This window comes from Capra hircus, chromosome 2 (genome assembly GCF_001704415.2).
Source record: "Capra hircus breed San Clemente chromosome 2, ASM170441v1, whole genome shotgun sequence".
Lineage (NCBI taxonomy): Eukaryota > Metazoa > Chordata > Mammalia > Artiodactyla > Bovidae > Capra > Capra hircus.
The window spans coordinates 2,726,649-2,749,279 of NC_030809.1; the positions used below are offsets into that span (position 1 = coordinate 2,726,649).

General features: G+C 53.4%; 1 protein-coding gene across 1 annotated transcript in view; it reads right to left on the reverse strand.

Moving 5' to 3' along the window:
* The window catches only part of CAPZB (capping actin protein of muscle Z-line beta subunit), a 103,614-nt gene that overhangs the window by 33,838 nt on the left and 47,145 nt on the right, over positions 1 to 22,631 (reverse strand). Inside the window, exon 2 of the mRNA XM_018054806.1 lies at positions 4,925 to 5,014. Within this exon, the coding sequence (XP_017910295.1) occupies positions 4,925 to 5,014 (90 nt within the window). The remainder of the gene's footprint in view (positions 1 to 4,924; positions 5,015 to 22,631) is intronic.

The following is a 22,631-nucleotide window of genomic DNA, read 5'->3' on the forward strand; positions in this document are numbered from 1 at the left end:
TAAGCAAGGCCATTCCCTTCATGGGCAATGCTGGCAAATCCCAACGTTCAGTCTCAAGAGCTGGAGGCTTTTCTTGAGAACAGCACCACCTCCCCATCATTACTGGGGGCAGGTAAGCTGGGGAGGAATGGCTGTGATGAATGCCAGGCCAGGCCGATAGCGGCTCTGAGAACGTCTGCCTGATCCCAGATTACAGGGAACAAAGGCCTGGACGCACGGCTTCTAGACGGGCTCAAGACAGGGCGAGTCTCCTCAATTACCGCTTTGAAGAGGAACTAAAACTGCAAGTCAATTTCAGGGCCACAGCGCTACACCCAGCACAGACTGACTAATAAGAATGAAGGAATTCTGCTCATCCAGTTAGAAAAAAAAAACAAAAGCAAAAAAACAGAACAAAACACAGACAGACCCGTCACGCCCAGGGAAAATGGAAGAAAAATAGCACTGGTGAAAGGTAAACAATCAAAGAAGTAACTTCCAGGACCTACAAAACCTGCCCAAGTGCTCTGAATCCATCACAGTGCAAGGCAGGGGCCTCGGACGGGTTTCTGAAGCATGTCAGTAGAGTTTTAACGAGGCATGCCCCATCAGACCCTAATTCAGTGCAAAGTCAGGCTCCATTTCCATCTGGACACTCAGCATACTTCAAATTAAAAAAGGAGCGGGGGACTTCCTTGGAGGTCCAGGGGTCGAGCCTTCACCTTCCACTGCAGGAGGTGGGGGGTCCGACCCCTGGTCAGGGAGCTGGGGTCCCACGTGCCCTGAAGCCAAAAGACCAGAGCACAAAGCAGGAGCAATGCTGTAACAAACAGGTAACTTAAAAAACGGTGCATGTTAAAGAAATTTTTTTTTAAAATAAAAGGCTGGCCCCACACAGCCCAGTGCCCAGTGAAGCAGTGGGCCACAGCGAACTGCGCATCCCGAGTGGCCAGCCCACAGGGAGCAGCTTCAAGTCTCTGGCTGTTTCTCATTATGTGAAGTTTACATGATTTTCCATAATACAGTCTATGTTTTAAATGTTGTAGATCACTACTTACTTAATATTTCCCCTACAAAGAGGTAAGACAGACAGATGAGGAAGAGGCACCACATTTAACCTGTGGCTGCTGTGTCGGCAATACGAAGTAAAGGTACCCAGCACCACCCTGCTTCTCCCTCAGAGTTTAAGTCATCCAGTAAAGGAGGAGCGGTCCCACGTACACTGGAGGGGTATTGTGAAAATCAGTGTGCGCGCCCATCAGTAGCGTCTGGCACTCTGAGGCCCCGCAGGCTGTGGTCCTGCAGGCCCCTCTGTCCGTGGAGCTTTCCAGGCAAGAGTCCAGGACTGTGCTGTGGTCCTGCAGGCCCCTCTGTCCGCGGAGCTTTGCAGGCGAGAGTCCAGGACTGTGCTGTGGTCCTGCAGGCCCCTCTGTCCGCGGAGCTTTGCAGGAGAGAGTCTGGGACTGTGCTGTGTTCCTGCAGGCCCCTCTGTCCGCGGAGCTTTGCAGGCGAGAGTCCAGGACTGTGCTGTGGTCCTGCAGGCCCCTCTGTCCGCGGAGCTTTGCAGGAGAGAGTCTGGGACTGTGCTGTGGTCCTGCAGGCCCCTCTGTCCGCGGAGCTTTCCAGGCGAGAGTCTGGGACTGTGCTGTGGTTCAGCAGGCCCCTCTGTCCGCGGAGCTTTGCAGGCGAGAGTCTGGGACTGTGCTGTGGTCCTGCAGGCCTCTCTGTCTGCGGAGCTTTGCAGGCGAGAATCCGGGACTGTGCTGCCATTTTCCTCCTCCAGGGTGTCTTCCTGACGAAGGAATCGAACCTGCATCTCCAGGGCCTCCTGCGCTGTAGGCGGATTCCTTACCTGCTGAGCCACCAGGGAAGCCCACGTATAACGCGTACGCAGACATAAAGAGGCCAACAGCAGAGCCCACGACGCTACTGAAAACCTTAGTCATGAACCAGGTATTACGATATACAGTTACGAGTTTATAAACGGTTGGAATACACTCAAGTCGCTTGCTCAGATGACGAAGGCTTATGATCTGTAAGGTTTGGCTGAGGGAGCATTCCCAGCGGTTTGAATTTTAAAACTGCCCCTTTTCTCCTCTTTTCTTTTTGGAAAATTAGATGAAATATCTAGTGTCCAGCTCAGTCCTGGGGACGCAGCACGTGCTCACCGAACGTTAGCTGCTGAATCCCCACCTCCACCCGCCTCCGTCCCTTCTCCAGTCATTCTTCTACAGATAACGTTGCAGGTGGGAGAACAGCCCCGACAGCGACCTCTGGGGTGCCGCTTCCTCCCAGTGGCCTGTCAGGGGCTCCACAGCACGGGACCCCACCTGGGCCAGTGCTGTCCTGCAAACTAACCCCCGAGGCGGGCTGTCATCCGGCCAAGGCGAAGGGTGGCCTGTGACTCACTCCTGCATTCACCATCAGTGCTGCGACTTCCCTGCTGAGCCCAAGGAGAACCGGCCTAGGCAGCTCAGGAACCCACTGACCAGGTTTCCAGCAAAGCGGCTACATGCACGTCTCCGCGGCAGGGACGAGGGCGCCGCTGAGACAGGGCACAGCTGTAGGAAAACACTCCAGCTGCCATAAGAACAAAACAGCCCGCGAAACACCAAGAAGACTCTACCGAGAAAAACCTGCCCATCATCTCTGACTTCCACGTTTGCTCTGTTCCCAAAACACAGTAGTAACTCAACTGCAAGCTGAATCGCCATGCAGCCGGGCACAGCGTGACGCTCAGCGGAGGAGCAGCAGCGTGGCCTCCAAGCCGACCGGCTGAGGGGCCTGATCCTACCCATGGCTTCTGCCTACCCCGGGCCGCGGCTGGCCAGCTAGAGCTCTCCAAGGAAAACAAGCCGTGCAGCTCGGCCCAGCCTGCCTCTCGCGCTGCGACCTGACGGGACTGCTGAGAGGTAACCGAGGCCATGCCAGAGAAAGCGCTCGGTACAACGCGCTGCCCATGAGGGACAGGAGTCATTTCAGATGAGCGTGAGGGAACAGAAGGCTGTGGTGGTGATGGGGCGATGGTGACGATGCCACGTCAAATCCAAGCCCTCCTGCTGACTTCTAAGGACACCTCCCACCCACCCAGCTTGATGTTTCATCATTTCCCAACAAAGACCGTTTCTCTGACTCACATTTCACACGCCTATGCCATGTCTGAGCCAATGTTTAAAAATTAGGATCTCTCACATAGAACTCCCAATGTACGGCACTCCCAGAGAAATCTGGAAACAAGCCCCAGAGAATCAGAGCTCACAGGGCAAGAAGCAACAGGAGCAAAGGGTGCACTGGCCAGACCTCGTCTGCACACCAAGGCGCTTAGGCCTTGGAGCTGGCCCTTGTCGGGTGCCGGGTGTGAGACCCCCGATTCCGAGCGCATGGTGGGTTTGTATGCATCTCAATTCAGCCTCTGTTCCCTTACACTCACCTGAAATGACGCACTGCCCAGCCAGGACCTGCCGCCGTTTCTAGCCACCTCTGCCCCGTTTCTATCACAAGCGCCAGGAGCGGGCTTTCTCATCACTGCTCTCCTCCTGGAGAACCCTTCTCCTTCCTTCCTTCCAGAACTATTACACAGGAAAGGCAGCAAGCTCACAGGTCCGTCCACACGGCTGCCTCTCTCTTGGAGCCTGTGTCTCCATAGACTGACAGCTGCACCATGGACCTTGGGGACTGCTGGCAAGAGTTTCATCTGTGAATGGCCTGAGTCTCCTGCAGTAACGTCCTTCCCCAGTAAAACGGTTCTGAACGCATACAAGGGAACTAAGGACATCGCCACAGCACATGAACAAGTTTTCGAGCCGCTTCCTTTAAAAGACATCTAACTGATGAGCAACAGCTGGCGACTGGTCATCCCTCTGAGAAGCTGAGGGGACACAGTGGCAAGAACAGGGGCTGATCGGGGCGGGCTCAGGTTGCTACCTGGGGCCAGAACCCACCGGCCAAATGATCTAGTACCTCAGCTGTCTCTTGATCTTATTTGACTTCTTTGCATGATTTCTCACAGTTTCATAGGTTTTTTTTTTTTTTAACACTTTAAACATTTTCAAATAACATTATGGTGCCAGTGACTCTCTGGCATCATTCTGAGACCAGTCACTCAATATATGTATATATACATGAATAAACAAATGCTTTTTAAAAAGATACATGTGTTTAATTACCTTGAAATCCCATTACAAAATAATCATTTTGTGATATCTCAGTTAAGTGCATACATATAATATTTTTAAAACAGTTTTACTAATCAAAGAAGAAATCTAAATAGAATTACACTCCACTCCAATCAATACTGTCACAAAATCCCAAAAGTTTCCACAGAGGACCACAGGGAAATCACTCTTGATGATCTCGTGTTGAAATTGCATTGTTTCCCGTGCTAAAGAGTAAGAGATTTTTCAATACAGAAAGCGTCTGTCTAAAAACGTTCCCTTCTGTATCATTTGTTCTCATACAAATAAATATTTTAAAAATAGATGTGATGAGCTCTTTAAAAGCCCAGTTTTGTGCTTTGTGCCATTTCAAGCTAGAAGTAAAGCCACTGAGGCACCTGGGAGGCTGGATTTTTGTCCTGCTTTGGCTGGAGAAATGCCCACAGCGGCAGAGACTAGCACAGCCTGGAGCCAGGTCCTCCTGGGTGCGTGCGGCCCCCGCCTCCCGAGCCTGACTGCAAGCATCCAGCGTGCGGAAGCACGGCCGCTGGAGGATGGGGTACGCAGCGCTCGCTTCAGAGTCCCCATCGCGGCTTTATGAGCACAGCCAGCGCAGGAAGAAGGAGAGTCAGGGGGAAGTCCTCCCCTCTCCGGAGGAGCCTCGTAAGCCAGCGGCGGCGTCTAGCTGGGGGGAGCTGTCTTGTGTGGTCTGAACTCCACATGCAACAGGTGTATAAGGCAGCCTAGTATGGCCCCAACCCCAGAGGAAACCACACAAACAAGGCACCTACCAGATCGATCAGGTCACTGAGGTTTTTCTCGATTTGCTGTGGAGGCAGACGCCTCATCAAGTCCAAGGCACAGTCCAGCTGCTGATCACTCTGCCAAAAGACAAACAGGAGTGTCTGAGTCATTCTGCCGATAGAAACACCAAAACCCCCTGTTTCAAAGGCGCTCCGACAGCTGCAGCTTGCCCAGGTATCCTGAGAGCAGATAGGCCTGCCGCGGGCCCACTGCCACGGCTCCGGGGGGGAGACCGGCCGGGCCCTCCAGGACGGCAGCATCCGTCTCAAGTGGAGGATTCAAAAGATAGTTACATCTGCAGAAAGGGGTTGAGGGGTTCGGAAAGCTGCCCTGCTCAACACACATCTCAAAGTCTCGCGCACTTTCCTTCTCCACCTCGACAGGCTGGCAGCCGTAGGGCCCCTAACTGGTTCCGCCGTGAAAAGGCTCAAGGAGCAGTCAGGCTTTATTCTCTGCTGTCACCCGGTTGTGACCGCCAGGACATGTCACCAGGTGAGGCTGCCCGATGAGCTCCAAGCCAAGGACAAAAAAGGCAAAGAACAAGACGCGCGCCGACATGTAAGGGCTGCAGTCATTCATCCGAGGCTGGGCCTACCTTCCCAGGCGCCAGGCCCTTGCAAAACAGACCAAGAGCTCCCTCCAGCTGGCCAGGTGGACAAGGGCGTAAGCTGGGGTCGGCGCTCTGCAGGGCCAGGAGGATAAAGACTGCTCTCGCTCTCACACTCACCTCTTCATTTAATATTCATACTGCACGGTTTCCCTGATGGCCCACTGGTAAAGCATCCACCTACCAATGCAGGAGACTAAGGTTCGAGCCCTGGTCCGGGAAGATCCCGCCTGCCTCAGAGCAACAAAGCCCTTGAGCCACAGTTACCGAGCCTGTGCCCTGGAGCCCAGGAGCCGTACTATGAAGTCCTCGTGCTCGGAGCTGCGCTCCGCCCAAGAGAGGGCACCTCAGTGAGAAACCCGCGTTCCACAACTGGACAGCAGCCCCTGCTCTCTGCAGTGAGAGAAAGGCCCGCACGCACTGAAGACCCAGCACAGTCAAAAGAAAGAAACTCTAACATTCACGCTGTGGACACACGCCGAGAGCCACCTCGTCAGGCATGGCAAAGAGCAATGAGCCGCGGAGGGAGGGAGCCAGGAACTGAGTCGGGGTGAGACCGGGGAGTGCAAGCCATTAATTCAGTGCGCAGTGGGCTCTCACACAGAAGGAAGCCAGGGCTGTGGGCCTGGGAAGACGGCGAAGATGCTAGGAAGTACAAGCAAGGCAGGCGGGGCCCCCGACACAACCGTCTGATCTGCAGCCTTAATCTGCTCTGCGCAGACCCGTCTCAGGAGTTCTGAAAGCCCTAAACCAACAAGCTCCAGAATCTTTATAAACTACATGAGGTAATCCTGGAAACGCTACATTTGACAGTCATAAAATATAAACTCTGAATCCGACCACCTGCACTTCCATGTACATCAACCACAAACAGGCTGTGGGACAAAGACCCGCTTTATATACCCGCAGAGACATAACGCATATGCTAGCTGAAGGCAGTTTCCCTCCCAGGTAATCGATACAGCATATACAGCAGGCTGTCTGTAAAAAAAGAAAGCCAAAACAAAACCCCTGGCCCCTGGCTCAAGAAGATTATCAACGAGAACTCAGACACGACAAACAGGCTGTACTCCGCAAAGAGACCTACACACACTCCAGAAACCATGCACACTTGTTCTGCTCAGTGAGACTTCCCAGCAGCCAGGTATTCCCCACGTGTGCCAGGCCCTCTATGCCAGCCAAGCCCCCGGGATGTGCGTCTGGCCCACCGACGTGGAAGACACTTCAGTACTTCTAGGCTCAAGAACACACACATAAACTAATTTGACGCTGCCGACGTCTACTCAGTGCTCTGTTCTGCCATTCATTAACTTAGGACCTTGGGCAAATTTCTTAACCTCTAGGGACATCTATTCACCCTGTGAAGGGTCAGAAAGGGAGCTACGTTTAAAATGGAGCCAGACGGCCAGAAGGGGGAGCTCTCAGGCACCAACACACACACCACCAACGACACACTCCAGCTGGGAGAGAGGACCCTGCGTCCCAGGAGGAAAGGGGATTTCTCCTTGTCCAGCGGCGAGCCCAGCCCAGGGGAAGACATCACCACCTCGAGCCCCCGAACGCTCCCCTCCCTCCAACGGCCGTTCCTTCTAAGCACCCCTTCTCAACTTCCTCCTTTTTCTCTATAAAGTAAGGTTCCTCCCCTTTGTTTGCTATACTTTGCTTCTTTTTCCTGAACTGTAATTCTTTGCAATTCCCAAATAAGTCCATTTTGCTGGTAAAATAACCAGCTATTTTATTTTTAAAGGTTGATAATCCATAAAATGAGGATACTATCTACTTCACAGAGTTGTCAGGATGATTTAGAGAATACTTGTGAAATGCATAATACATATTAGTATATATTTGATTAGGAGTGTTTTTGTGTACGCACACAAATACATATTTCAATCTTTAAAAATATTTTAAAATAAAGTATTTTGTAACATTTGCCCCACTCAAGCCAACCCAGGAGTCTCTCCTATTGTTCTCAACAGAAGCTAGCTGTTCAAAACTCTGTAAATAGCTCTGTACTCCCTTGGCCACACAAGAAGAGAAAACCCTAAATCAATCAAGTCAACCTAGTTAAAAAGTATAAACTAATGGGCCAAAGACCTTAACAGATGTCTCATCAAAGAAGACACACAGATGGTAAATAGCACCATCTGAAAAGGTGCTCAACATCACACGTCACCAGAGAAAGACAAAGCAAAATGAGATACTATTATACATCCATCTGAATGGATCGAATCCAGAATTCTGTTAACACCAAAAGCTGAAAAGAACGTGGCACCACAGTAACTCTGATCCGTTGTCAGAGGATACGGAAAACGGCGCACCCACTTCCAAAGACAGCTTGGCAGTTTCTTCCAAAACTCAACATACTCTTACCACACAATCCAGCAACCATGCCGGAAATGAATGTTCTCACGAAAGCCTGCCCTCAACTGTCTAGGGCGGCTTTATTCATAATTGCCAAAACTTGGAAGCAGTCAAGACAGCTTCAGTAGCTGAGTGGATAAAGGAACTGTGGTAACACAGACAAGGGGTGTGATGACGCCATGACAGGGCACGCGGGAGACCAATCACGCCCACCAAGTGGCAGAAGCTACTCTGGAGGGGTACATACTGTGTGAGTCCAGCTATGACCTTCCGGAAAAGACAAAACTACACAGACAATTAAAAAACACCAGTGGTTGCTAGGGGCTGGGAGGGAGAGAGGGGTGAGCACAGCACGCGAATTTCAGGGCAGTGACACTATACTCTACACGTAGTGGCGATAATGGCAGGCAGCTCTCATTCGGGGCGTCCCGGCGGCTCAAGTGGCAAAGAATCTGCCTACAACGCAGGAGATGTGAGTTCGATCCCTGGGTCGGGAAGACCCCCTAGAGAAGGAACTGGCAACCCACTCCAGCATTCTTGCCTGGGAGATCCCATGGACAGAGGAGCCTGCATGGGGTCACAAAGAGTCGGACATGACTCAGTGAAAAACACACACAGACACACACACACACACACACACACACAGGCTGCCTGCTGCTGTGTGCAGGGATCAGGGGGATGTGTCGTTTCAAATCTGTCCAAACCCACAGGATGCACAGCCACCAAGAGTGAGCCTGAATGGAGACCATGGATCCTGAGTGATGGGGACGCAGGGCAGGCGCGCCAGCTCTGACTCTCGCGGGGGACGCCCACAGCAGGAGAGGCCCAGGGTGTGTCTGCATCTCCTGCTGACCTTTGCCGCGCACCTAGAAGCGCTCTTTAAAAAAAAACAAACCGGCGTTTCTCAACTGGGATTGATTCTGCCCTCCCCACAGCCTCCCAGGAGATGTGAGGACCGTATGGAGACATTTTCGGCTGTCATCACTGTGCAGGAGGGGACCTAACGGGAAAGCGCCCAGGACGCTTCTGAACAAACATCCTGCGACGCACAGAACAGACCCCAACAACCTGACCCAACAGGGCAGTAATGCCCAGCTGGAGAGACGTCGGCTTAGAAGAATTGTTCTGGGGAATTACAAACTCCCAGACTCTGGTTAAAGCCAAGAATCCGGAAAACTGCATACACACAGAACATTTTACATACAATTCTAACTGACAGACTACCCATAACCCTAAAATGTCTGGTATTTGAAAATAGTCTCACCTATATATTAACAATGTTCCTAAGAACAAGGGAAAGTTCTTAAATATAAGCCTGCTGATGCTGCTACTAAGTTGCTTCAGTCGTGTCCGACTCTCTGCAACCCCAGAGACGGCAGCCCACCAGGCTCCCCCGTCCTTGGGATTCTCCAGGCAAGAACACTGGAGTGGGTTGCCATTTCCTTCTCCAATGCATGAAAGTGAAAAGTGAAAGTGAAGTCGCTCAGTCGTGTCCAACTCTTAGCGACCCCGTGGACTGCAGCCTACCAGGCTCCTCCATCCATGGGATTTTCCAGGCAAGAGTACTGGAGTGGGTGCCACTGCCTTCTCCGAAATATATAAGCCTAGCTACACTGAATCTTTAATTCAGACATAATGGGAAGTTCAGAAGGGATTAACCAGAAGCTGAGTATTTAGAAAAAGGAACACAACTTGACCAGAAAAGGTCAACATGAAAAGACCTGTTTTCATGCTTCCTAGGAGCCTGTTCACATGTCCCCCACCCCAATGCACTGACCACAACCCCACCCCTCGAGGTGCCGGTAGCACGAAGGCTTTCCTTCTGGACAGTCCTCTGACTGCATTGAGTTTGGAGGCATTAAAATATTACTGCAAAATGGTCTAACTTGTATTTTGCATCAATCCCAACAATCTCAATAGGAAATACTCACTACAAATTTCTAAGGCTAAGGATGTCTTCAGTTCAGTTCAGTCGCTCAGTCGTGTCCAACTCTTTGTGACCCCATGAACCGCAGCACACCAGGCCTCCCTGTCCATCACCAACTCCTGGAGTCCACCCAAACCCATGTCCACTGAGTCAGTGATGCCATCCAACCATCTCATCCTCTGTCGTCCCCTTCCCCTCCTGCCCTCAATCTTTCCCAGCATCAGCGTCTTTTCAAATGAGTCAGCTCTTCACCAAAGCACTGGAGTTTCAGCTCCAACGTCAGTCCTTCCAAATATTAAACACCTGGAACACCCAGGACTGGTCTCCTTTAGGATGGACTGGTTGGATCTCCTTGCAGTCCAAGGGACTCTCAAGTCTTCTCCAGCACCACAGTTCAAAAGCATCAATTCCTCAGGCCTCAGTTTTCTTCACAGTCCAACTCTCACATCCATACATCACCACCGGAAAAACCACAGCCTTGACTAGACGGACCTTTGTTGACAGAGTGATGTCTCTGCTTTTTAATATGCTGTCTAGGTTGGTCATAACTTTCCTTCCAAGGAGCAAGGATGTCTAACTGTCGTTAAATTAGTAAATGACTAAAAAGCTTCCCATAAAGCCAACCAACATGGGAAAACTTAATGACAGCTTGCAAAAAATTTTTAAATTATAGTTAACTGGAGCCCTCTGCTTAGGAGTCATCCCAAATCCTTAGAGGCCCAAACAGGAAATAGCTCAAGAGGATGAAGAAAACATGGCTGGTCCACAGCTACAAGCAACATGAGTGGCCCCAGAAACAGAATGAGAGTGGGGCTGGGGAAGCAAGTCCCAGAGGACTACAGAGGGTGCTGCCACCTTCAGAAAGCTCAAAACCCAGCAGTACTGAACTCTTCTCTTTAAACTAATACAGCAAGGCTTTCTTTCTCATTTGCCAAGACAAGGGAACGATAAATACAAAATTCGGAAGAGGGAGAAGGAGCCACAAGGGAAAAATAAAACTTGACATTCATCGAGGTCCTGCATGAAATAATGGACTCAAAGATATGCATAATATCAGGATGCTTAAACTTACCCATGTGTTAGTATGGTCCTTTACAGCTATCAGGGATCTAAATATTTCTGAGCTGATGTGTGTACAGTTTCAGACTTTCGCACGTGGCTGTCCAATTTCCCCAACTCCATTCAGTGAAGAGACTGCCTCCACTGTATACTCATTCTTGACTCCTCTATCCAAAGTGAATTGACCATACATGCACGGGTTGATTTCTGAGTTCTCTTTTTTATTGTCACTGTTTCACTTCACTCAATATTTTTTAAGGGTAACAGGAAAAAAAAAAAACAAGAGCAAGCAAGGACAGGCACTGGGATTAAGGAGCCCAGAGTCTAAAGCCTGTGGAGGGGAGGAAGGAAGGTGTTCTTGCGTGGAACCTACCCCCACCCCGCGTCTGACTCCAGCGCCAGAACTGGGCGCTGAGAGCCTCGCCTTTGCCCCAGTGCGATCCCTTCACGACCACCACCTGGGTAACCGCAGCAGCTTGGCAGGAGGCGGGTAGGGGGCTCTGCGACCCCTTTAAGATCTTCCCTCAGGGCAGGAGCTCAAGGCCTCGTGGGGCTTTCGCCTCCAGCCCTTAGCGTGGGGTCAGGAGTGCTCTGCTTTGGTCTTAGCCGCATGGCCTGGGATCTGGGGAGAGGACGCTAAGATTCCCCCTGGTGGGCTGCGCACCGTCCCCAGGGCAAGAGCAGATGCGCCCGCCCTGCCCTTCAACAGCCCCTGCAGGCCTGCGACTAGGTTTCAGCTCCACCACAGAGCCCTGAGCGGGCACAGGGACGGAAACCTAGTCCCGACCCTCGAGGACTACAGAAGAGCCCAGGGTCACGAGGCGGGTGCGAGGTCCCCGACTAGGGGTCACGGGAGCTGCGGAGACGAGGCAGCTCCCGGTGCACCACGAGCGCGCCTTGTCGTGAGCCAATTCGTCCCCTAGGCTCTCCAGGCCCTGTCTTTTCTGCACTGTCACCCTGTGACCGGGGGTCTCCACGAGACGGCTCCTTCGAAGTCCTAACTGGTCCTAGACACGCTTCCCTTTCATCAGAGGAGCTTTCCCGGCTCCCCCTTCCACTGGTGGCATTTTCCAGGCCGAAAGGTAAAAAGGACAACAATGACCGTTTCGCGTCACTCTGGAATTGTCTACCCGTTCCATTAGCTGTTGAATAGTTTGAGTGTTCCCGAGGTGACAAGCACTGGTTCTGACACCGTCTCCAGGGGCTCACGGAGCAGTCAGAGTCCACACAGAGAAAGACGGCAGAGGAGTCCTTGCTGGGTGTCGGCACACAGAGAGGACGGCCAGCCCGCTTTGCCCTGGTGAGGTTCGCGGCATCAATTTAGACCTCTGGTTGTGTTTTTCAGGACATCAACAGCGAGGGAATGTTTTCACTCTGCTGGTTTCTCACACGGCTTGAAGAAACACAGGAACTGCTTAAAATCACCTGATGACAAGTAAAACAACTGCTAATACTTTTTCAGGACAGTAAGTCAAACAAAACACTATAGCTGAAGAGATACCATGGGATTTTCAGAGGCTGGGTGATGCTGCTAAGCATCTGCACGCAGTGGAACCTGCCGGCCACAGGAACTCCAAAGGCAAAGACTAACTCGGAAATCAGCAACAACGGCGACTCCACCTCCTGCTGGGGGTGCAGAGGACAGGACATGTCCTAGCCGGGGCTAAGCTCAAAGCTTAATGCAAGGAACACCTCTATCCACAGAAACGAGAAACCTTGGAGCAAATGTGCACGAGTGGTGCCGGGACCACCAAAGACTCCTCAGCAAAAGGGGAGGGCGCCCGTGGCCCGTGAGGCCTGGCTGCGCAAGGCTGCCCCAGGCTAACGTGGAGACCATGGGTGCGACCTGGCTGTGCAAGGCTGCCCCGGCTAGCGCGCAGACCACGGGTGCGACCAGACGGAGAGGCTGGGAAAGGCTGTGGCCTGGCTCCAGGAGGAGCGAGGGGGCAGCGCAAGGTCGGCTTCAGCCCAAACCCCAGGGGCAGTGGTTTTCTCAGCAGGCTCCAGGGAACGGAACCTCAGTGCTCCCAGAAGCTTTGCGTTGGTCGCCTTCGTAAGTACAGCTTCTGTGGCATTCTGCTTGGCCTTTAAGACTCTAAAACCTGCTTCTCCAGGAGGGATTGCTAACTGCTGAGTTGCTTCAGTCGTGTCCGTCTCTGGGTGACCCCAGAGATGGCAGCCCACTAGGCTCCCCCGTCCCTGGGATTCTCCAGGCAAGAACACTGGAGTGGGTTGCCATTTCCTTCCCAGGAGGGATTAGGAGCCCCAAAGATTTCTCCACAGAGGACTGAGAGGAATATGTCGTGTCTTAGAGAATGAAGCAGACTAGTTTCCAAAAACCCGCCTGAACAAGCTCTCCCACCCTTCGCCCGTCTTGCAGCGTGACTCAGCCATTGCCCCCGCTGAGGGGTGGAGCCCACGTCCCCCCAGCCCCCTTTGGGATGGGGAGTCTTCTGACTCCTACAATCAGCAGGGCCGACCTCGGTCACTTCTGAGCCATAAGAGGTCATTCATCCTCCCCCTTGCCTGCTCAACACTCGGGCCTGCCGCCCCGCAAGCCACGCTGTGGGGAAGAACCGCCTGATGAAGACAGTCCACCTGAAGAGACGCCTGCACGGTGAAGGGAGAACCCTGGCCAGCCTGCAGGTGCTGCCGGCCTCAACAGCCTGAGATCCTGAGCCAGAACCGCCCGGCCGAGGCTCTCCCCTGAATTTCCAGCCCCAGAACCAATTGAGATAACACGTGACTGTGGCTCTTTGTGGTCACCAGGTTCTGGAGTGGCTCTGTGAGATGGCCACAGTAACTGACGCAGGAGGAGGCCCGTGGTGCCTGGGGGAGCCAGTGTGACCAGGGGTGGGGCTGGAGAGGGCGGGAGGGCCAAAGACTGTAAGAGGCAGGACACACAGGTCAAGGGAGCCTGCTGGAAACGCGGGGTCTGAGATGCCTGAGCTTTCCAGTGGGGGCCCTCTGCCCCGCACCAGACGATGCCACAGCCTCACTGGTGTGTGTATGACTGTGCGCGCCCTTTTAAAACAGCGTCTGTAATTTCAAGGACAGGCAGGAACTTCAAACTGCTCTGCTCTCGGAGCAGAAGCCCCGCCTGGCCTGCTCCAGGGACTGTACTTAACAGCATCTGTCTATACATAAACAACCAGCCAAAGCTTCAAGGCCTTTATAGTTTGTTCTTAAATTCATCAAGTCCTTCCCTCGTTTACATTCCCAAGAGGCTTAGCAAATACTTCACAGACAACACAAAGGCCAACTTTGCTGGAGCCCAGGCTGATTTATCACAAGTTTATGGAGTCTAAAGGCACCGTGGTTTTTGTCTTGTATAATCTGTGACCCAACAGGCAACTCTGTTTAAAAGCTGAATCTGTTTTCTGCCATGTGGGCCGGGAACAATGTGTGCCGGGGGCTAAATGGGGAAGATTTGCAGGGCGGCCCGGCCAACCGCTCATCTGCAGGCCACTGGGAAATTGCACAGTTTGGATTAACAAAAAGAAAAAGTGTTTCCTTGCCCTGACTGAGTGCCCTCTGGTTGAGTCCTCTGCGAGGGAAGCGGTGATGACAGCGGCCGGAGGGCGGCAGTCCACCAGGCACACACAGGCCGTCCCTGCGGATGGCATGCCTTCCCACGGGAAATTCCAAACCCTACACCAAGCCCCGCAAAGCCACAGGGGAAGCCCCTCTGGCCGACCAAGCCTCCGCTGAGGATCTTCACTGCTGGGTCATCTTCAACATACAATTAACCGTTTCAAGGTGAAAGCAATTCAGAGCCTTGGGACAATGTTGTTTTGATCACCATGAAAACATAAACACAAGTCTCTGCTTTAAAAAAAAATATTCTGCCAGGGGACTTCCCTGGCAGTCTAGCTAGTGCTTAAGAGTCTGTACTTCCAGCAGGGTGGGAACGGGTGGGTGGGTGTGCGAGTTCGATCCCTGGGCGGGGAACCAAGATCCCACGTGCCAAAAAAAATAAAATGAAATTAAAATTTAAAAATAACAGAAGTCCTGCCAGGATCACAGGGATTTAGATCCAGATGGACCTTCCAAGTTCATCTAAGGTGTGACAGTGAGGCTGTCAGACCTTTTTTTACAGACAGACAGTGAGGCTCAGAGGAAGCTGTGCAGGGCCCCACGGTCAGCGGCAGAACCAGCGCGTGCCCCGGGTGGTGCGGGGAGAGCGTGCTCCCACACCGGGCCTCCTCCCACCCCACTCGGGCCCGCGCCGCCGCCGCGGGAGCAGGCCCCGCCCGCGAGCTGAAGGGCTGAGACGCGCGCGGCCCCTGCCCACGAGCGGGACACGGCCGGCCGGCGGCGGGGAGCAGGGGCCGCGGGCCCTCCACGGAGCTGACCTTCCAGACGCCCGGGGCGCCCGAGCGCGCGCGCACTCCGGCCTCCGCAGCAGCCGCTGGGGCCAGCGCCGAGGCGCGGACGAGCCACCTTTCCATGAACCCTGAGAGGGGCTGCCTCTAACGCTTCCGCGACAGCCAGGCGCGGCGGCAGCGCCCCTCCCGCAGAGGGCCCGGCGGGCGGCCCGCTCCCGCAGCGCGCTCGCCCCGCTTCCTGCATCCCTCCACCTCTCCGGTCAGGCACGAGCCACATTTCCTGCCCTCATCTGCTATGGCTGGGAAATCAGAAGCCTGTAAACAAGCAAAACACAACAGGGAACAAACCCAACCGTGAGAGGAGGAGCAAGTCGCAGAGTCAAACACTTGGGTCCAGAGTCACCGTCCCAGAGTCGGTGAGCGCCGGACACCGCATGAAGCTAGGTGTGTGTGTGTGTTGTGTGTGTGTGTATGTTGTGTGTGTGTGTGGTGTGTGTGTGCGGTGTAGTCTGTGTGTGTGTGGTGTGTGTATGTTGTGGTGTGTGTGGTGTGTGTATGGTGTGGTGTGTGTGTGGTGTGGTCTGTGTGTATGGGGTGTGTGGTATGTGTGGTGTGGTGTGTGTGTGTATGGTGTGGTGTGTGTGGTGTGTGGTATGATGTGTGTGTGTGGTGTGGTGTGTGTGTGGTTTGGTGTGTGTGTGTATGGTGTGGTGTGTGTGGTGTGGTGTGGTCTGTGTGGTGTGTGTGGTGTGTGTGTGCAGTGTGGTATGGTGTGTGTGGTGTGATGTGTGTGTGTGTGTATGGTGTGGTGTATGTGTGGTATGTGTATGTTGTGGTGTGTGTGTGTGGTGTGTGTGGTATGGTGTGTGTGTGGTGTGTGTGTGTGGTGTGTGTGTGTGTGGTGTGGGGTATTGTGGTGTGGGGTGTGGGGTATGTGTGGTGTGGAGTGTGTGTGGTGTGTGTGGTGTGGGGTGTGTATGGTATGGTGTGTGTGTGGTGTGGTCTGTGTTGTGTGTGTGGTGTGGTGTGTGTGTGGTGTGGGGTATGTGGGGTGTGTGGTGTGGAGTGTGTGTGGTGTGTGTGGTGTGGGGTGTGTATGGTATGGTGTGTGTGTGGTGTGGTCTGTGTTGTGTGTGTGGTGTGGTGTGTGTGTGGTGTGGGGTATGTGGGGTGTGTGGTGTGGAGTGTGTGTGGTGTGTGTGGTGTGGGGTGTGTATGGTATGGTGTGTGTGTGGTGTGGTCTGTGTTGTGTGTGTGGTGTGGTGTGGTGTGTGTGTGCAGTGTGGTATGTTGTGTGTGGTGTGATGTGTGTGTGTGTGTTGTGGTTCTTCCCCTTTCCCTGCGAGGGGACTGAAGCAGGTCAGCCCTTCATCCTCCGAGTGTAGCGCGGGGAGAGTCTGGCCCCCAGGGCGTCCCCGCAGGCCGGCCTGCGTGAGTGCTGGCGCTCTCCCGGGCTGGGAAGCACACAGCTTATCTGCCAGGACTTCTACACAATAGCTTTTGGGTGCTCCGGGGCCCTTTCCTCCCTCATTTTCTGCTCACTTGACACAAGTTTTCCATTTAGGCTGCCAGGAGTCTCAAGAAAGGCAGGTGGAGTGTTATTTCAAGTTTCCAAGTCATTAAGTATGGACAGAAAATGGCAGACTTCCCAACTCCCACCCCACCAACACCCTCCTCCCAGTTTGTAAGGAGTGCATTGCTCCCCTGAAACCAGAATGGGAGACGGGACAGAACTTCTGGGCAGAAAACAATAGAAAGAGCTGACCACAGTCCATGTTCACCCACAGCAGACCTCCTGCCCTTTGTCCTCCTGGGTTCTGTTCAGCTTTCTTTCCTCAGTCCTCTGACCATCTCTTCAGCCCAGAATGGCACCAAGACATGGTCTTGCCATGTTGCTTTTCTCCCTGTTTACTGGAGTCCCCAGGGTCAGCTTCCCTGGTGGCTCAGACGGTGAAGAATCTGCCTGTAATGCAGAAGACCCAGGTTTGATCCCTGGGTCGGGAAGATCCCCTGGAGAAGGGAATGGCAACCCACTCCAGTACCCTTGCCTGGAGAATCCCGTGGACAGAGGAGCCTGGAGGGCTGCAGTCTACTACAGTCCATGGGGTTACAAAGAGTGAGACACGACTGAACCTCTAACACTTTCCCTAGGCCAGCTGAGGCCATCAGAAACATACAAACGGCACAGTCCTAGCAGAGACCCCAAATTACCTCAACTTCCCCTCCAGCAACGAGAATGTCCAAGTGCCTCTCCCCCTGATGTTTACTCTGCAGCAAAACCTAGCAACCTCCATACAGGCTCCGTGTTGACTCCTTCAGCGATCAGCTGATTTTCCTGTACACATCCTTCAGGGAGTGAAGGGTCCAAAATGAATCACTCAGGAGGTGGAGTGCTCTCTCGGCTGTGGGGTGGGGAAGGGAAAGGTTTCCAATACTCAATGTTTACATTCCCCAAATATCTTAACTGCAGACCAGGGGACAGCTTCTCTGCAGGGACAAAGCTAATGTGGTGAGTTTGGTGAACAGTGAAAATTCCCAACCAGAATCAGCAACTGGGGTCTGCAAGGAGGCACCAGGGTGCAAGCGCACTCTACCTGCTCAGGCAGAGTCCCTGCTGGGAGCAAGCACGCAGCACAGGATGTATTCTGGAAGCAGATAAGGGTCCCCTCCTCTGGCACCCTCCACCTCTATCGGCCCGGGCTCGCAACCTCAGAGAGCCTGCCGACCATCCTGCGTGCGGGCACTCCAGTTCCAATCAGCACTCAGCCTAAAGGCACAGTCTTTTCTCAGGCTTCCATTCTGGGCCACCGGAGGGCCGGGCACTGTCTGTGCGGCTTTCGGGAAAGCCTCACAGCAGCTTTGTGAGATGGGCACCGTCACCCTGGCTTTACAGGCAGTAAACCGAGGCTCAGAAAGGTCCGGATCCTGAACACGCATGACAGAGGAGGACACAGAATGAAACCCACGTTCTGCCTTCTGTGAACACACGCTCTGTGTGTGTGCACGTGCGTCTAAGTCCAGATCCTGAGCACGCATGACAGAGGACAAAACACGAAACCCACGTTCTGCCTCCCATGAACACACACTCTGTGTTTGTGTGTGTGTGTGTGTGTGTGTGTGTGTGTGTGTTCCATTGCTAAATTGCATCAGACTCTGCAACTCCATGGACTTCAGGATGCCAGGGTTCTCTGTCCTTCACTGTCTCCCAGAGTTTGCTCAAATTCATGTCCATTGAGTCAGTGATGCCATCTAACCATCTCTCTAGAGAATGCTAAACAACCCAAACTAGAAGAAAATTAACTTCAAGTGACTGGGGAGAACAACTTGCTAGCTCAAGAAATCAGACGGGGGCAGCAAGTCTCTGATTCCAGGCTGGGCAAACGAGGGACAGCTCGACCTCCTAACAAGTTCTGAAACCTCCTGTCCCCCACACTGCAGACTCTATTCTTACAGACACTATCAGTGGTGGGTGCATTTCTCGAAAAAGGTACAGGCTGTCTCTCTTGTAGATGGTTTCCGGGCTCCTCAGAAGACCTGCAAGGCGCCATGGCCTACTGTCTGATCGTGGATGTTTCACAGATGTCTACGGCTGCTGCCTCTGCAGGGTCATGGCGGGTTTCACGCAACAAGAGACTGATCCCTCCACTTTGTCAACTGGTAGTTAAAGACACGGGTAGGGGTAATCCCGAGGAGTCTTCAATGGATGCCTTGCATGCCGTCCATTTCTACCTTGATGGCAGAAGAAATTCAAGAAGCCGTTCACCAAAGTCAAAGATGATTGGAACAGAGCATCCTTGTATTCCACAGAAGAGTTAAAAGAATTTTGCGGGGGAAAAAACATCATCCACGTGTTCATTGACGAAGGCTGAGGAAAGGATACTCCTTTCTCACGGCAGAAGCAGCCAATTCACATAAACCTTCCTCTAAACTGAGTTATAAGATGGGCTGGAGGAAATTCACAACATTTTGGCCGCGGGTTTCTGCCAGTAACACACTGCACATGCTTCCAGAGGACTGGCCCAAAGCGCCACCAGCACAGAAGGACAAGCTGCGGTGGGAAAGCTGGAAGATTTAGAGGATGCGAGGGAGATGAAGCCTCCTTCCAAGCACGTCAGCTAGAAGAGGGCAGTGCCGCCTTCTGACTTGCATCCAATGGGCGGCGTGAGGAAAAGAGGAACACGGGGCCAACACATCCACCAGAACAGCTGGCCCACTTCTTCCCTGGTCCCTGCCTCTCATTTCAGACGCCAGCGGGGGTCAGCACAGAAAGCCCCGTCTCCGCCTGCCCCATCCAGGTCAAGCGCAGCTCCTTCGCACGGCGCCACACCCACTACCAACCACGGGCACAGCACATCCCAGTGCAGGGAATCCCGCAACAATGCCAGGCCCTCTGGCGCTCCCCAACACAACCCAAAGCTTCCACCGCCTTTGGTGATGGTGAAGGACAATGGAACGTTTCCCCAACCCGTGACGGATTTGAAATCCAACCCAAGATCTGGTAGAAGGCTCTCCTCGTCCAGCTGTCAGGACCCACCGGACGGGGAGGTGCCTAAAGGCGAGGGCCTTCCAGCTTCCGTATCTAGGACCTAAAACAGATCCCCTCGCCGGGCTGCAAGTGGCACAGAAGACCCCGGGAGTCAGACAGACGTGGGTTCACATCTTTCAACGCCACCTCCTAGAAATGGAGATCTGGGAAAGTCCTTCACATTCCAGAGTCTCAATTCCGTCATCTGTTCAATAAAACTAGTAACACCACCTACCCTGCAGCCTTGCTCTGAGCATTTCATAAAGTGTGTGTGAAGAAACTAGCAGTTTCTGGAACGTACTAAGTGCTCAGTTAAACAGCAGATACTATCGCCAACCTCTTCCACAGAATCTAGCTTCGGGGGCACAGGACTCAGCATTCCCACATGGCATTAACACGCCGCCTACCCGCGTCTGCGGTTCACACTGCCCGAGGGCACGCCAGCTGGGCAGCCGCGGATAGGGGCTGAGCAATCAAACCGGACGTGGCCGCCTCTTCTGGGCCAGAGCAAACTGGTCTTTTCCTCTCTCAAAAGACAGGTTTCCCTCGAGAACAGCTCGCCAACAAGACGTTTTCCCGAGCTCCAAACCTTCTTCCATCCTTCACTGAACACCGAGTGCTATGTCTCGAGAAGGTTGCTGGCTGAGCGAGGAGCTTAAAAGTCCTTCAGTGAGTAAAAAAATTAAATGAAGGGAAGCACCAAGTGCCAACCCCAAGGCATCTTTGTCACTGGAGGGCAACCACTTTGCAGGGGTGCCTTAGCTTTGGCTGTGCGGCAGTGCAGGTCGGCTGCCGCGCTGTACATATCCCCGCCCTCTCTTGCACCTCCCTCCCCTCCCGCTCCCACCAATCCTCCGGGCGGTCAAGGGGCACCAGGCTGGGCTCCCCTGCTACACGGCAGCTTCCCACCAGCTACCCGCTTCACACAGGACAGCGTATACATGTCAGAGCCACTCTCTCCACTTCCCCATTCTCTCCTTCCCCCCCTTCTAAGTCCACACCAAGGCAGCTTCTTGAAAACTGGAAACTGGATCTACCCTGGTGGTCCAATGGTTAAGACTTGGCACTTCCAGGGCAGAGGGCATGCGCTCAATCCCTGGTCAGGGAACTAGGGTCTCGCACGCCCCATGGGGCACAGAGTAAAAACAATAAAAGAGAGAGAAAGAAACGGAAACCAGAGACTAAGCTCAAATGCTGCCCAGCACCATGGGAACCGCCTCTGCCTCTACCGCCAAGAGGAGACCCCGCCAGCAAACACCGCCACCGCCAACAACGCCTGTCGCCGGGCTGGGACTCCACAGCAGGACCACACTTACGGGCTCAGAAGGCACTAATAGAAACAACAGCTAAAATTTACTAAAACATTGCTCCCAGGGCTTTAAATGCCACTGTCTCCCCTAATCGCACAGAAGTGGAAAGTGTGGCTCCAGGAAGGTCCCCTGGTAACGGCTGGGGCAGGGCTTCAGCCTGCCTGTGACCCCAAGGCCTGCCCTGTGCTGCCTGGCAGCCAGGCCACCACCTGCTGCCACCACGCTCCCTTCTCGTCCTAAGGACCTCAGCGGCCACCGCTTTGTTTTCAAGGCTCCAAAAGAAGAGCAAAGAGCCTTGCACAGCTGAGCAGCCTAGGAGGGAGGCAACATAGCGCTCCAGCGGACAGTACAGGCTGGAGAGAAAGGCCTGCGTTCAACCCTGACCCCGCCAGGTCTCAGCCGTGTGCCCCTGGAAGAGTGACTAAGCTCATCCGTGCCTCACTCAGGTCTCCCCATCTACAGATCAGGCGTAACCAGGGCGCTCCCTGGCAGTCTGGTGGTTAGGATGCCGTGCTCTCACTGCTGAAGGCGCAATCTCTGGTAGAGGCCCTCAAGGTTCGATCTCGGGTAGAGGAACTAAGATCCCACAAGGTGCGTGTTGCAGTTAAGAAAGAAAACAAAAAATGAACAACAACAACAAACAACCGAAAATCCCCCCAAACGACAGCAAGACACCCACAGGCAGTTAATTAAGCAGCACCACATCATATACTGGTATTTTAAGGGTCAAGCGGGGGTCATCCTATAGAGCACTCAGCACACAGCTGGGACACGGTCACCGAGTGCATTTTACATGGAAGATCAACAGAGAAGAGCAAGGAAGAAAAGGTAGATGGATACAACCCCAAATTTCAGAACACAGGCTTCGCTGGCTTTCCGCCAAGTGCTGGGACACAGGGCTGGGCTTGTGTGTGTCCAGATGCAGCGCCAGAGGGGCCTCAGGGCAGCAGAGCCCCGCGGGCTGACGGTCTGATCAGAGAAGGGCCAGACGAGGCTCGGCACTGTGGGCTGAGCTATTTCAACATGCGCCTCTACAGAGCCAAAGTTCAAGGATGGCTTGTCTTATAATGCTTTACGACTCTGAACACTCGGCTTCTCAGAACAGCGTTCTCCTGGTCCACAGGAGGTAAAACCGTATCTCATCCAGATACAAATATCCACTGACTGATCACTTTCACTGAAAGCAGTCTTGCAATTTGGGACCTTCAGTGAGTAAGGGTATTCCACGAAAATAAGAAACATCACTCTGGCTCAGGGCAGAGGCCCTCTCGATGTGCTTCTGAGGGCACCATGGGGAGAAATCTGAGGACCAGGTGCTGAACAACTCAAGGGCCAGGATGCCATCACCCTGGTCACCTCCAGCGCGGACAGTCCTCAGCCACAGAGGAAAGTGACACTCAGAGCAGGCAGTGCACAGCGGAGCCTCACGCGACACGCTCTCCTAAACAAGCTTCTGAGTGGGATGCTTGCTGAATTTCCAATGCAGGAAATAAATGGTGACATCAATGACTTCCTGTCTCTCGGTCACAGGAATAAATAGAGACGGCAGAGTCAGCTGGCCTACGGCGCTCAGAGCC